The following is a 16,151-nucleotide window of genomic DNA, read 5'->3' as shown; positions in this document are numbered from 1 at the left end:
CTGTGACATTTTGCCTGCCCTGACCATATGATTGACTAAGTGAGTGACCCTATACTTGATCAAGTGAGTTGGACATATATTTCCTGACATTTCACCTGCTCTGACCGTATGTGTCATGGCATGAATGGCTATATAGTGAGAATATGAGTGACTGCATGAATGATCAATTGAGTTGGATATTTACCCACTGGCATTTTACCTGCCCTAACCGTATGAGTGACCGTAGGAATGACAACAGGAGTAACAAAGTGAGTGACCAAGTAAATGATCGTATGAATCATCAAGTGAGTGGCAGTATAAGTGTCCAAGTGAGCAACTATGTGAGTTGGACTGGATATCTCATTTCACACCTGACATTTCGCCCCTTGTGTAAAATGTTAGGTGAGTATGCGGCAGAAATTTGCACAAAGCATAATAAAAATGCATTGCCGTATGTATTAAGTGGGGGAATTTTAATTTTTTCCTTTGGATTGTTATACTCCAGCTTATGTTGAAAAATTTTAGCTGCAACATAAATTTGGAAAAAAGTATTTTATGTTTCACTGAAATTCCAAATTATTAGGGCCCATTTTTAGTACAACATAACCACCTATAAGAGGGGGATGAAGAGGGGAATCATCTTTGCAGACATTCACCCACTCAGTCATTATTATGGTCACTCGGTCATTATTGCGATCACTCATATGGTCACTCATACAATCATTCATATGGCCAATCACTTGGACACTCACTTAGCCACTCATGTGGTCAGTCACTTGGTAACTGATACGGCAATCACTTCATCACTCACTCTGTCACTTATACAGTGAATCACTCAGGGCAGTATTCATCGACATGGTTTAAACTATAGTCACAATTTTTTGATAAGAGATCGACACGGATTGTTCAAATTCAGGTTTTTACCCAATCTATGTTTATTTCTTATCAAAAAATTGTGATTACAGTTTAAACCATGTCGGTGAATATGGCCCTAAGTCACTCACTTTGGAACTCGTACAAGCAATCACTCGGTCACTTACTTGGATATTCATATGGTCAATCACTTGGTCACTCATATGGTCAATCACTTGGTCACTTGGATACTCATACTGCCACTCACCTGGTCACTCATACAATCATTCCTATGGTCAATCACTTGGTTACTCACTTAGTCATTTGTACGGTCACTAACTCCTAAAGTCAATTTCATTCTCACTCATCCACTTATATGGTCACTCATGTGTTCATGGCAGGTGCAAAATTTTTGGGGGCGAAACATACCAGGGCAAAATGTCAGGGGCGAAAAGTCTGGGACGAAATGTCGGAGGCAAAATTTCTGGATCCCATAAAAATGGGGTCAAACTGTGAATTGCCGCTCATCTGCAGAACTACGAAAAACCTTCAATCGCTGTTATCAGCTATTTCTTTATGAAAAAAGTTGACTCCTTTGATTTATGCATTCCTTATGGTAATTATTTTTTAAATTACATCTATTTACCCTGACTGGCTCTACTTGGCGAAACATTCATCTATCCTTTAACAGAATGGAAAGATTTGCGAAAGAATGTATTATCGCACAGGAAAACAGCAATGATGAATCCACCATCACCATCAGGAGTTGTGATGCAAAAGCCTTTGGTAAATTCAGGGTGTGTACAATCATGCAAAAGTGACAAATAAAAGCAAATGTGACGTAAATCCCAGAAAAGTAACAAAATAATCGAAATAAGTGAAAAATAGGGAGTGAAAACTGAAGTACTCAGATTGAATTTTTTGTGAAAATAGAATCATTTTATTAAATTTCTAATAGTTTAATTGTTATTCTTTAGTTTTTATTTCTATAGTTTAAATTAAAGACAATTTAATTCTATAGTTTTTAATCATCCTAATAAATTTCTTAGAACTTCTAATAAATATTCTAAGAATGATCCAGCGAAAGAAATAATCTCAAAGTATGTTGTATCAAACTGAGGTAATGATCAAGAGCAACCTCAAAAAGAAACACTTATCATTTTAAATATGAAATGGGTAAATTCTGAAGTAAAAGAAGCAAGATAAAACATTTGAAAATGCTTGAAACTGAAGAGTACAAAAACAAAACTTAGACTTGCATCAAGCAGCAAAAACAAGAGAAATAATTACTTTTCTAATGAGTGTTTCAAGTCTATCCTGTAGTGATTTTTTTTTAAATTAGTGATTACTAGAGCCCGGAAGTTCAGGCATTAAAAATGATCGAAATAGACAGGCAGAAAATGAATAAAATAGGCAATAAAAACAGGGTTTTATAATTTTTGGCAGGAAGAAAAAATAATAGCAAAGGAATTAAGGGTCCCAAAACTAGCTTAAAAATTGGTTGCACTTAATCTATTATTTTAATTAGTTTATAATAACTGCATTTTTATCCACATCCCGGTAGAGAAAGTGATCTGTGGGGCAACCTCGAATTGCGAATAATTCTATTTTTTTTTGTTGTTGTACTATTTGGAATAATCATCATCATTTCTATAGTTGAAGTTTTATACTTGTAAAAAAATTAATTTTTTTTTAATATTACCACATATGTGGGACTCCTTCAAGCGCGGGGCCATGTGGCTGCATCTGTCACATACACCCCTCAGGGCAACTCTGGTCAGTTTAATAGAATACCAAAGAATATGTATGTAAAATAAATAGCCATGGCTGTTTTCAGTAAAATTATGGTGAAAAAAATAACATCGAAACAACGTGGACCTAGAGCCCTGTCTGCTCTTACCCCGCCTTGTGTGAGGCATGATGTCCATTCATGACCTCTTGGGACAATCATCGGTCCGAACATCAACCATCAACGTTCAACCGTCTAACACCATTCGGTCAAAGCAAAGTTAATTCATGGTAACATCAGTCTCTCAGATCCGCAAGTTCGCAAGCCCATTTGTTCACCAATAAGGTGTTGAGCGAGACGACTCACTCCAATGGATATATATATATATATATATATATATATTATATATATTATTCAATATAATTCAATTCAATAATATTATATTAATAATATATATATTAATATATATTATTTCACAATAAGATTCTCATTTCTTTTTCTTGTTGTATCCTGTGTATATAATATGGCAAGTGTAAGATAACAGGTGAGATGGCATGGGGGAAGGGCTCAATTGCTTTTAAAACATACCTCCATCCTAATATGTGTACATTCATCCGTCTTAACTAAACCCCGAAACTTTTCTCCAACTCCCAATCCCATCTCATCTGTAATCACCACAAAATTTGTTAATTGCGACAGTACCCAATTGTCCGGGGAAAATATGTTGCAAAAATGTTGTATGTTTTTTTTTGACAAAATAAAGTGTTCCAGACTCTGCCATGAAGCTGGGCTGGAAGAGATCTCGGCAACGGGATAAGTCCAGTGGCAAAGTTCTGGCGTTCATTCATTCAGTCTCTCAGATCACTTGTTTGCGTATAAATGGGGCTGGAAGGGGTGGGGGACTTGGTTTTACAGATTATGGCCTCTGAAATTCACTAATAAACTTAAAAATATGTTAAAATAAGCATTTATGGTACAAAAATTTCAAAAAAAAGGCATTTTTACCAAAAAAGTTTGAAAATAAGCAAAAAAGACATTTATGGCATTTTGCGTAAACTTCTGGGTTCTAGTGATTACCAAGTCAACAAGCTAAATCTAAAGCACTCATTTTCCAATTATTTTAGAAAACTGAAATACAAATACAACACCACAACAAGCAAAATGCCCAACGAAGTGGCTGAGAAAAAGATGCCCATAACAAATATGGATGTCATATATTTCAAAAATAAAGCAACCCAATTAAAAATGTAGTTAGAAACATTATAAACAATATATACACATGATAAAATATTATACAATGCCCGTAAAGTGTACTTATGGTTGTCTTATTCTAAGTATGAATAGCTTCTCGATTTACCCCAACATGCTTATCGTACTTCTTTTTAAACGTGTCAATTGTGTTACAAATGTTACCATATGTTAAAATGTCTCTGCCTCTCATTTGTTTATATTGTAGAGGATGTAAAAATATCAAGGAGTCTCTCAAAAATTTTTGATTTAAAAATTAAAAAAAAAACATTCTTCTAGAGGAAATCTCTATTTTTGCCTTGGGGGCACCCTCCCCTCTTCTTAGCTGAGATAACACTGTTTTTTTAAAGTAAAAAGTAATCCTGTGTACGCTACTGCATATATGTATGTAAAAACTGTGTATTTTATTTACTGCCAAAATTTTAAAGTGCTACAAAACTGATAAATGCTGCTACAAAAACAAAATTTTTGCTGCTACAAAAGTAATTTTTCCTACTACAAAAATCAAATTTTCATTTGTCAAAATGGTGCAACATCAACTCTAGTATCAAATATCATATTTGATAGTGGGGTTAATGTTGCACCATTTTGAAAAAAGAAAAACCTTTTTTGCACACCTGGACATGATTATTTGTACCAAAACCTGGGTACCATTCATTTTTAAATTTCGACATAGCATGTTGGTGTCATTCCACATTGCCACTTCAAATTAAACCACGTATAGTCTGATTAAAGGAGGTAGCTCATGAAATAAGAATACATGCACATCACAAATCTGGTTTTGTCTGTAAAATTCAAATTATGAATATATTGGATGAAATAATTTGCTGAAAAAACTAATTTTTTTGATGCATTGCATCTTGCTGGGAAAGCCACCAGATACGCAGAAAGTTTATAAAGTAGTGGATAAATGCAAAGCCCAGGTTTAACGACTTAATTTCCCTGTGTTTCATCAGTTTTCTTATGGCATATACAAATCTGCAAGTTTTCCGAGTGTGGCTTATACACTGGAGTGGTGCCGTTAATAGGGCCTGTGACATTGCAGTTGACTATTATGTTGACCCTTGAACCGGAAGAAGTTGGTCTTCCTGGCATAGATCATTAAAAATATAGAAATGGAAAGGTTTGTTCAATCACAGTGTTTTAGACTAGGTTTTTTTTTGAGTAAAATTTATCAAAATATTGAAGTATAGTAGCTTGTTGTAAACCCAAATTTCCTTCCGTGAACCTATATCAGTTTTCTACTGCTTTGGCTGTGCAAAATGCATTTATTTGTACCTTTCACATGCTGTGGTGGAAAATTTTTGGCCATTGTGTGGTCATCAAGGTTTTTTTGAAGGTAAAAATCCCAAGTTTAAACCTCTTGACTTCATTGGTGACTTGAGGGAGGAAGGTGCCATGATATTGTACTTAGCACAATAGATTGTATTGTAGCTATACTATAGTGTATTCTTTTATTCATGATTTTGTTTTTAACATGTGCATTTAAGTTATGTTTTTTTGATTTATTTGTTTTTCTTTCTCTCAAATCATCATCTAGCTACTGTATGTCATGAATCCTAACAAGTTTAGAATATGCCAGTTTCTAGTACGGTACCATGAGAACCGCAACGACAAAGTTATAGTATTCTCAGATAACGTGTTTGCTTTGAAGCATTATGCCATCGAGATGAACAAGTATATTTGAAAAAATATATTTATTTATTTTTAGCATCTTTCTTGACTAATATTTTGTTGATGTACTGAATAGACAAATTATGCTGGACAACAAATTTTTAGGAAGTTTCAGCGTTCGAAACAAAAATGCTCATTTCTCATGTAATTTGGTGTGCTGAACACAAATTCAACCATAAAAAGCACAATGAAATACATGGAAACACAACATAAGTATATTGAAAACAAAATAATACAAATAAAACCAACACAAATATATAGAAACTTCACTAATGCATAGAGGCACAACATTAATATACATAAATCCAGACACAAATACAAAGAGACAACAAAATTACATTGGGAAAAAAAAATTATTACAGCACAAATAGCTCATTTATTGGTGCCTGAAATGTACAGTAGAATCTCGATTATCCAGGCTATTATTCTGGTGGGGAAGGTGAACACGGATAATCGAAAAACAAGATTAAACCACCGGGAATAAAAAGAAAACTTGCAAAAAAAAAGATGTATTATGTATTTTACCTGTTTAAAATGACTATCCACTGTATACATTAATATTATCCGTATGAGAAAATCTAATAAAAAGATACTCTCACTGAAGGATAGCTACACTACTGATATACAGGGTTTTATTTATAGCAGAAATACAGAACAACCTTGATTATCTGGGCTAATGTTGGGGAAGGTGATCATGAATAAATGAAAAAAAAACATGGGTAGGGAAGAGCTGAACATGAAATGGAAATTTTCGCAGCATGGTTAATATGCTTCTCCGGATAATCGAGGCTCTACTGTTCTTTATTTTGCATTATGCTTGTACTGGACATGAGGAGCATCTCTTATAATAGTCCAGCTGTTGTCAAGCAGTATTCAGATTGACCATTTTCCTTAAAATATTGTTCTATGGTTCTTACTATTTTTTCACCGCACAATAACACTCGTAAAGCACTTTTTGCGTATTAACAGGGTAATATATCTCAAACATTTTCATGTCCTATCATATTTCCATGCATGTTAAGCAGCTCAAATTACTTTATTTCATTTTTTTTTTGTTCTCTCTTGCTTGTATAAACAGAGAAGATATCAACCTTGTAGGCTTCCTGGAAGGACAATTGTCCCTTGGAGCCACATAGATGCTATTTTTGTGTGTGCGCTCAATTTCATGTACGTATTTGTGAGAAAAAAAAATTATATTGATGTTTGCCTCCAGCCTCAAACCAATTTGATACTTGGCGTGAATCTCTTGTTTCACTTCACAACAACTGCTCTACTCCAATCAGTTTCATAGAGGTTGTAACATCTCTTTCTACACTAGAACATCTATTATCCATAAGTCTCTGGTGTCCATAATATTCTCTTATTCACACACAAAACTTTCCAGCATGCTCAAGTTCAATAAAAACTCTAAAAAAGGAAATGTTTACTAGGCGCACGAAATGTTTAATAGTATTTGTTTGCTCTGAGCAGCCTATGTGTGTGAAGGAAAAATTGACACATTTTAGTACATAGGGCTTTTCTTGATTGTATTTACTGCATTGTGTATTTATGGGAGACTTCCAAGCTATTTCATTTCATGTTATCCACAAGAAATGCTGCTATGACAATCCTCCCAAGAAATTTCTCACATTTTTTCTAGCACTTCATTTTATAAAATCTTTAACACAGTGGAACTTTCCATAACAGATACCTGTCGGCAGGTATCTCCTGTTGACAAACACTTTTGAGGCTTTTTCGAACAGGGCTTTTCAATGTCTTTCAAACTATGTATTAACAGACACTGACCATTAACGCATAAAATTTTTATCCATGCGTGCCTGTTATCAAGAAGTTCCACCTAAGTTCACATTTCTTAACTTTCCCATACTAGTTTCGATCTGTTTTCTGCAGTGTATGTACTTTAAACATAAAAAATCTCATATTGTACAAGTTTCTTTATGCAGGGATTTACAAATCCTAGGTACCTGTTCCCAAAGTTCCCTATTCTCTGTAGGATCCTGGTATGATTCACTAATGCTTATAGGTTTTTATTTGCCACGAACATGTTAAAATTTGACATGCTATAACGTGTTATTGTTCCTGTCAAAGTGCAAATTCTTTGACAGGAAGTAGAGATTTGTTTATGCTCTGTAGCCTACTGACTAGTTTATAAATTATCTCGTTATATGGCCTATTGTATTGATTTATACATTTTTTCCTTTATAGGCCATACATTTATGGCCCAACGTCTCAGAATGAGAGGATGCAAATCCTTCAAAATTTCAAGTTGAACCCCAGAGTGAACACAATATTTGTATCAAAAGTGGCGGATACGTCATTTGATCTTCCAGAGGCCAATGTGCTCATTCAGATCTCTAGTCATGGTGGTAGTAGGAGACAAGAAGCACAGAGATTGGGCAGAATTCTGAGAGCCAAGAAAGGTGAGTTGAGTTATCCTTACAGCAGTTGAGTTTTACTTTGGCTGTTCAACAGAGAATGAGTCTGGTTTTTTTTTCTATGGGAGTATTTATTCCAGATCAATCTACTGCGATTTTCCAAGTATTTATCATTCATTGTAATATCAAACACATGCTGGACACAATTTTTTTATTATGCCCTTTTTTTAATCAGCTCTATTTGTTTATTTTCCAGCAGTAGAATTGCAGGGCTAGCACCAAAGAGGGCTTAGCTCTATTTTACTTCTATTGGACCAAGATGGAGTCAGCCCCTTTCTTGCTTCGATTCTTATGATGAATGATGTTAGCTCTATACAGTAGCACAGGCATCTGCAACTCATTGCTTGTGAGCGCAATGGTGCTCCCTAAAGCACCCAGAGTGCTTGGTGCTCAAGAGCACTTGATAAACGTCCCAATTAAACACCTTGTACAAATAGCATTCAAGGATTGAAACCATCCTAATTTTATGCATTTGTATGCCAAGCATGCCGTAAGGGTGCTCTTCTTTTTACGAGGGGTGCAAGCAGTGGTTGCAACTAGAAAAAGGTTGAAAACAACTTCTGCAGTAGCGTATAGGAATCTCTGAAGGAGGTGGGGGGGGGGGGGTATCACATTTTTCTTTTGTTCCAAAGAGGAGGGGGATTTATGTTTTTATTGCAAAAATACACCATAATCTTGGCTCTTGAGCGGTTTCCCCCTACTTACACTAATGGTTCTATCTATTGAGAAACACAAGTACTAACTGCTGGAGTTACTTTTGTGTAGCACCAAATGAAGAAAATATTTCTTTTCTACAAGAAAATTAGCTTAACTGAAAAGTGCCAAAAATGGAACTTGCCATTCTTGCTGCAAACCTTCCAAGTAGTAAAAGTGTCTTTCTCGTAGTTGTGACTTCAATGCTAGTAATAAAACCAGTCATGTTCGACTTCATCAGAGATTTATAGTGCGTGAGGCAGGGTTGGTGGAAAGAACCAGGTCTTTTTGGTTTAAATAGGTATTTAAATTAAAAACAACAAAGCTTCTGGAAAATCATTCAAACTTCTGATAATCAATTAAAGTAAAATATTTATTAATGTAATTAACACTATTCCCATATTAATTAATGTATAAATATTTTAAATTGTAATAAAAATTAACTTTAGCAATTTATTTATTTTATGGCTTACCTCAGGGAATTGTTTTGTGTGTGTGAAAATTCTTAATATTAACAATGTACTCTTTTGCAAAGAAAACGAAGCACCACGGAGAAATTGAGTGTTTTTATTGAAATTAAAAGTGTAATGCTCATACACAGAATAATGAAATGATTAAAACCTCAAAGCTGTAGAACCCATCAATGTCTAGCAATTGCACATTGAATGTTCAAATCAGTAATTGGTGACCCCCCCCCCCCCCCAGTGGCAATATAAGGAGTGATAAAGATTCCTAATCTCATCTTGCGATACATTCTGCCAGACATTCATTAATTGTTCCAGATCTGCAACATTTTGGGGTGCCCGAATCTGGCGGCCTACCATGTTCCATACATGCTCGATTGGCGAAAGGTCTGGTGACCTTGATGGCCAAGGAAGAGAGTATCAACAGCATGGACGCAGGATATGCAAGCCCCATGGGGCCTGGCATTATCTTGTTGGAAAATGACCCCAGGGTGACGTGCCGTGAAGGGTAATGAAACTGGCCGCAGGATGGCTGGAGGTAACCTGCTGTCATAAGAGATGGTACCCTACGCTATCACACCAAGGACGACAAAGAAATTCCAATAAAATATTCTTGCCTCGATCCAAGATTTAAATTTTGGAAACTAGTTCTGAATGCTCTTATTTGAGATCCATTAGTTGCATATAATTGCAAATTGGTAGGTTTTAGGTTCTTTTGAACCCCACTCCTGGGAATTACCAAAACTGCAGCATCTGTTTCAAGCAGATACCTAATACCAATGCTTCGATCAAAAATGAAAAGGCAAATCCTACTTCCTCTGTCACCATGATAGTTGGCTCACGTAGTTTTCCGAATCATAATTATAAGGTTTTAGGTAAATTGAAGGTAAATTCATCTGAGCATCACATTTGGTCAATGCTTCAATCTCTTCATGTAGTGCCACGATCTCTGACCTGTGCTCTACTAGTGCAACAGTGGCTCGAAATTGGTTGCACTGAAATAGGGAATATCTGTAACCACAATGCACGTAATGCGTCGTCCTGAAAATTCATTGCAACAAGTTGTTTCATTTCACACAATAAATGGCTGGGTTTTTTATTACCTAAATCCAACTCTTGCAAAAGCTTAGGGGTCATTCAAGTATTATGTCAGCATTGGGGGGGGGGGAAGGGAGGTTTCGGATTTGCTTACTTTTGATGACGGGGGGGGGGGGGGTTGAAGGTTGCTTACGTCATCAACCACCCCTTTTTGAAGATATGAAATATTCTAAGCTGCTAATGAAATTTTTCTGATGGGGGTCGAGGGGGGTCAAAAATGGCTGAAAATCTGCTTACATAATACTTAATGGCCCCATTTAAAATCTAGAAGCTTCGGATTCAGAAAATTGATTGAAAATTTTAGTTTTCAGTGTATCATATTTATTTTCTAAGGGAGATTATGCAAGAGATCGCTGGCATACAAAAGTATATCGGAGCTCAATGCAGATATAGTACAATATTTCGTTTCATCAACTGAGACTCCCGAAATTGCAAAATTAGGCCCAATTTGAGAAATCGTAAATCAGGATTAGCACTCGAAAAGGAGGGGAGGGCTAAAAGCAATTTGTGCTAATTCAGCCTTGCCTGGGGGGGCCGCTTTGCCAATAATGCAATTTTTCCAAAAATATATGTAAAACTAAATTTATGTAAAAGTTAAAAGTTTGTAAAAAATTATGAAACTTGTAAAATGTTAAAAATTTAAATTCTAAAACTATTCATAATTTGAGATGCTACAAAACTATTTATAATTGATGTCCTTGGATATGCCTCTTGTTTAATCGAACACAAGCTGTCAGGTTGAGACCTTTAAACCAACCAAAGTGGTGACCTGTCCAGTTCAAGTTTGAAATAGATTTCATCCTAAACATCATATCATCCCGAAGAAGCCTTTTGGAACAGTCGGCTGAAGCTCCGAGGTAGTTTCTACCAGGTATTTTGAGCTATGTTTCAGCTTTCTTATATAGTGGATATGGGCTTGGCAATAGATGACTAGAAACTATCGCATTGCTTTGCATAAGAAATACCAGAATGTATTCAATTACACAAGATTCATTGAATCTTTACATTATTTTAATCTATTAAATTTAAGAATGCTCAGATTACTGAAAAATGCGTATCATGCATGTGAAATAGTTTATTTTGCTTAAATGCGTCATTTTTCAAGCCAGTACAAATCTAACAAAATTCACGTATAATGAATAATTTTGGTGTTTTTTCTGACTTTTTTATAAGCAGGGCTTGAAATAATCAAAATGCCAATTAGTGGCAAATTCTTTAACATGCAGTTACTTTCAGCTAGTAACTTTCATTATAACTCCCTATATTACCAACATCTTTCTGAATTTTGATGACAGTCACCCAGAATTATCATACAAGTTCATGTGTAACTAACCTCCTTTGCTTCTATGATTACGTGACTAAGGCTTTGGGTAAGAGCAAAAATGTCGACGTTGTTTACCTTGATTTCCAGAAGGCATTCGATCGGGTTCAACATGGCAAACTCTTGAAGCGTTTACACGAGATTGGAATAGGGGGCAACTTGCTGAATTGGATAGAATCGTGGTTAAGAGATAGGTCGCAACGAGTTATGGTGAACGGGGAATTCTCTGGTTGGACAGACGTCACAAGTGGAGTTCCTCAGGGAAGTGTCCTTGGCCCCATACTTTTTTCACTTTTTATCGACAAACTCGATCAGGGTATCGATGGAATTACTAGCAAATTCGCAGATGATGTGAAGCTAATGGGGGTAATCGGAAATGAAAGCGATAGGGAGTTGCTCCAGACCAACTTAAACAAGATTGCAGCATGGGCAAATGAATGGAGCATGACGTTTAGCGTAGATAAGTGCATGGTCGCTCATTTTGGTTCGAACAACCCACGGTTCTCTTACGAGTTGAATGGTGTCACTATCCCGGATACAACTAGAGTCACCGATTTGGGAATTCTCATTGACGAGCGACTTAAGTTTTCTGAACATTGTTCAGCGGTTGTCAAAAAAGTGAATAGAATGCTTGGTCTCATTTTCAAAAAGGTCTCTTCGCGTTCTCCTAAAGTCATTCTTCCGCTTTTTCGAGGCTTAGTTCGTCCTGGACTGGAGTATGCTGTAAGGTTTTGGAGACCATACCTACAGAGGGACATAGACTTGGTTGAAGGGGTGCAGAGAAGAGCTACGCGTGTCCTTATTGGCACACAGGGCTTGAGTTATGAAGAAAGACTTCATTTTTTGAATATGTTTACATTGGATGAACGCAGGTGTCGAGGAGATATGATCGAAGTGTTCAAAATTTTCAATGGGATGGATAGGATGGACCATGAACTTTTAGTACACCGCCAATCAACTGCTTTTACAAGGGGACACCAGTATCGATTGGTGAGGGACAATGCAAGGTTATGGTGTCGCAGGGAATTTTTCTCCAATAGGGTTGTTAATAAATGGAATAGCTTACCCCCAGAGGTAGTAAATTGTAACACAATTGACACGTTTAAAAAGAAATACGATAAACATGTTGGGGTAAATCGAGAAGCTATCCATTCTTAGAATAAGACAACCATAAGTATTCTTTATGGGCATTGTATAATATTTTATCATGTGTATATATTGTTTGTAATTTGTGTTAATTGCATTTTTAATTGGGTTGCTGTATTTTTGAAACATATGACATCCATATTTTTATGGGCATCTTTTTATCAGCCACCTCGTTGGGCATTTTGCCTGTTGTGGCGTTGTATTTGTATTTGTATAAGTTGCCCTATGCTCAGTCCTCTCTTCAAGCTGCCCTATATATTTGGCAATGAAATTATGAAGAAATAAAATTGATATTTTCTGTGCATGTGTGTACTTGAAAAAAAAATTATTTTCAATTCTTATATCTCATTGAATATTTGATTGCATCAGTCTAAATTTCACAATAGTGTGGCACGTGTATGTTACCAAATTTTCTGTAAATTTCATAAAAATTGGTTTAAATTCCCCATTTTTCAAACAAAAAAACATGCAATGAAAATTATAATCTTCAGAAAAAAAAAATCATATCTTAGTGAATGTATGTGCCATTTTCATGAAAATCCATGTAATTGTTGCATAAAGCAGGTAAAATATTTTATAAAAGTTACAAATTGTTTGCAGCTTTTTATGGCACAGTTGATAAAAACATATTTTCTGTATTTAATTTCTGTTGGTCCCATAAATGGACTGGTGACTAAATCTTCATTGGAAAGTGTGAGTACAAGCATTAGATATATTCCCAGAATTTCAGAATAAGTCATCAAGTACTTTTCTAGAAATTCAAAAAACTGTCTAAACTTTGAAGGAAACACTGACTTATGGCAATATAGTGCATTTATGATGCTATAGTTATATATGTGTATTTGATGTTACAGTGGTGCTGCAATCTGTCCTGATAACTTAAATCCATAATGGATTTCGATCAATGGAAGTGCCCCATCAAAGGGTTGGCACTCAAACTTCTCGAGCAGACAGATAAAAAAAAAGTTGAATTTTTACTGTCCAGAATCTGCAATAAATTGTAAGTCCTGGTCTAATTAACCTTTGTGTGAAAAAACTGACTGTGATGCCACAAAAACGATCAAACGATGCTGCCCAAATATGTGGGTTTCAGCAGTTCCTTTATATTTTGTTTCTCTATTATTCTGATATGATTATTTCATAGTATTTTATTATTAGTACTCTGGGGGTGTCATGTATTTTCAAATTTTCTCTTGATTATTTGTAAACTAAGTGGTTGTTTGACACTTATTTTGTAATTTAAGGGTCATATGCGGAAGAATACAATGCTTTTTTCTACACCCTTGTGTCTCAAGATACACAGGAGATGTACCATTCAAAAAGACGTCAACGATTTCTTGTGAACCAGGGCTACAGCTACAAAGTGATAACTAAGCTGGAAGGCATGGATGAGGTCAGTAGATCTATACATCAGTTTACTTCTAATTATTTTGATAATGCTTTTATTTGTACATTAATAACGTGGAGTTTGTTTTCTACATACCTAAGTATCTTCTTGATTAAAGTGAGGCCTGCATTTAAAATAGATCTCTTCTAAGAAGGTTTTTAACCTATAAAAGGTCTAATCGGTGCATCAATAAGAAAACAGATTTTTACATACTTCACAATTGGATTATTCTGCTCAACAATGCATTGGGTTGACATTTTTTTTGTCTAGTTTAAGGTGTTTATTTTTCCTATGGGAGAGGCCACTTTATAAAAATGTGTGCGTGTTGGGTTATTCTTTTTTTATAGTTTTTTTTTAGTATATTACAGTGGAACTTGATTAATGTGGATGTGGCTTATTTGATTTCTTACTGCTAGTTTAATACGATCGGGGGGGGGGGGACAATTTTGTAACTCTGAGTTTGAGAGTTACAAATTAACATTTAGTGGTGAGTTACAAGTTACATTTAACTTGATTTTCAAAGTCATGATTGAAAACAATCATGGTTTTTGTAAGGGAAAATGTAGACAGTTCAATGAATGAATGCCAGACTTATCCCAGTGTTCAGATCTCTTCCAGCCCAGCTTTATGGCAGAGTCTGGGAAAGCTTTATTATTTAATCGAAAAGAAAAAAAAAATCAGTGATGTCTCAGCTTACAAATTTTTCGACTAACAAAGATTTTTCTGCCTTGGCTAATGAATACGGATTTGGCTAACAAACATTTTCTTTGACATTTAAAAAGTCGCATTGTGAGCTGAATTTTTAGCACCAATCATCTCATGCAATTACTGTCACTTCATCCAGATTGATTGATGTCCACCTCAAATTTTTTTCCAGACATGCCTTGAATTCTATTTCTGGGAGTGTTTGAACTGTTTCAGAAATGCCGCTGTACTCTAATTTACCTGTCCCTCTCAAAAAAAAAAAATGTATCTTGAAAAAAATTATGCTTCCCCCCCCCCCAAAAAAAATCACTGGTATATCTATGAATTTTCTTCCAAGCATGCCCCAGGTCTTTAATCACCTGCTTATATTTCTTCATTGAGACTCAGCAGTGAGCCATGTTCTGGTTAGGAGAAGGAGGTATCTTTGTGAATCAAGTATAATTCATTTCTACAAACATGTTCTGTTCAAAGGTGCTCTATCCCTTGTGGTAAGCCAACTTATATCCCCTGTGGGAACAGAGCAGGGGTCAAGGTTGGTCTGACTATCCAAAGGTTCATTTACTTTCACTGTCTACCAGTAGGAAAAGCTTGCAAAGAAGCTCATTAGCACTGAGAATTTAACATATGGAATTCTGCACATGTAATAAATCGAAAACAAATATAGTTGATCCCACTTATAAAGTTTCTTCCATTTAGAATGTTTTTCCACTTAATACAACTTATTTTCGTGGTTCTAACAATAAATCTCATTAAGATTTCCCATTTAAAGTGTTCCTATTTACAACATTTTTTATGACGGTTTTTGAAAAACGTTATAAGGCAGGATCCACTTCAATTAACAGTTGGAGGCACACATTTATATATTTACCAATAAATCAATCTATAAATTCCCTTAGGGTTGATTTCACATTTCCCATTAAAAAAACTCTTAGCACTTTCAATATCTTCTGATCAAATTTAAAGCAAATTAAATTCTCTCTCTCATACACTTATCTTCTGATTCCCTATTCATACTTTGGTTTTCCTGGTAAAATGATTTTATTTTCCCTCCTTGTTGGTTCACCACTCTGATCTGTCACCATTTAACTGCCACATATTTTCACACCTAAATATGGGAGCTATGTCAGATTTGTGTTGGAGAAGCTCAGCAGTGTGCTTATGTGTGTGTGCACACGACATTTGGCGTGTTTTGTGTTCAGTAGGTGGTGCCATCTATCTAGCGCCACAACTAGCTACTTTCTCAAACGGGGCAAGCACACATTTTGGCACACCCATGTACTGAAGAAACAGTTATAAAAGGTGAATTTGATGTCCCCCTCTAGTTCAGAGCCGGGGACACTAGACCTGCCTATTCTCCACCCTCCCAGTTGCGACCCTGCATCTATCCTCCAAACTGCTAATGCATGCATTTGAAGTTTGA

General features: G+C 35.6%; 1 protein-coding gene across 1 annotated transcript in view; it reads left to right on the top strand.

Moving 5' to 3' along the window:
- Positions 1–16,151, top strand: part of hay (ATP-dependent DNA helicase hay) — a 72,007-nt gene that overhangs the window by 29,035 nt on the left and 26,821 nt on the right. The window contains exons 16-18 of the mRNA XM_089231747.1: positions 5,349–5,485; positions 7,688–7,902; positions 13,884–14,032. Of these exons, the coding sequence (XP_089087873.1) occupies positions 5,349–5,485; positions 7,688–7,902; positions 13,884–14,032 (501 nt within the window). The remainder of the gene's footprint in view (positions 1–5,348; positions 5,486–7,687; positions 7,903–13,883; positions 14,033–16,151) is intronic.

This window comes from Pholcus phalangioides, unplaced genomic scaffold (assembly GCF_987345545.1).
Source record: "Pholcus phalangioides strain wild (caught in Gottingen) unplaced genomic scaffold, Ppha-v1.0 ptg000004l_1, whole genome shotgun sequence".
NCBI lineage: Eukaryota > Metazoa > Arthropoda > Arachnida > Araneae > Pholcidae > Pholcus > Pholcus phalangioides.
Note: the sequence above shows the minus strand (reverse complement) of the source record. Positions and strands in the feature narration are given on the sequence as shown.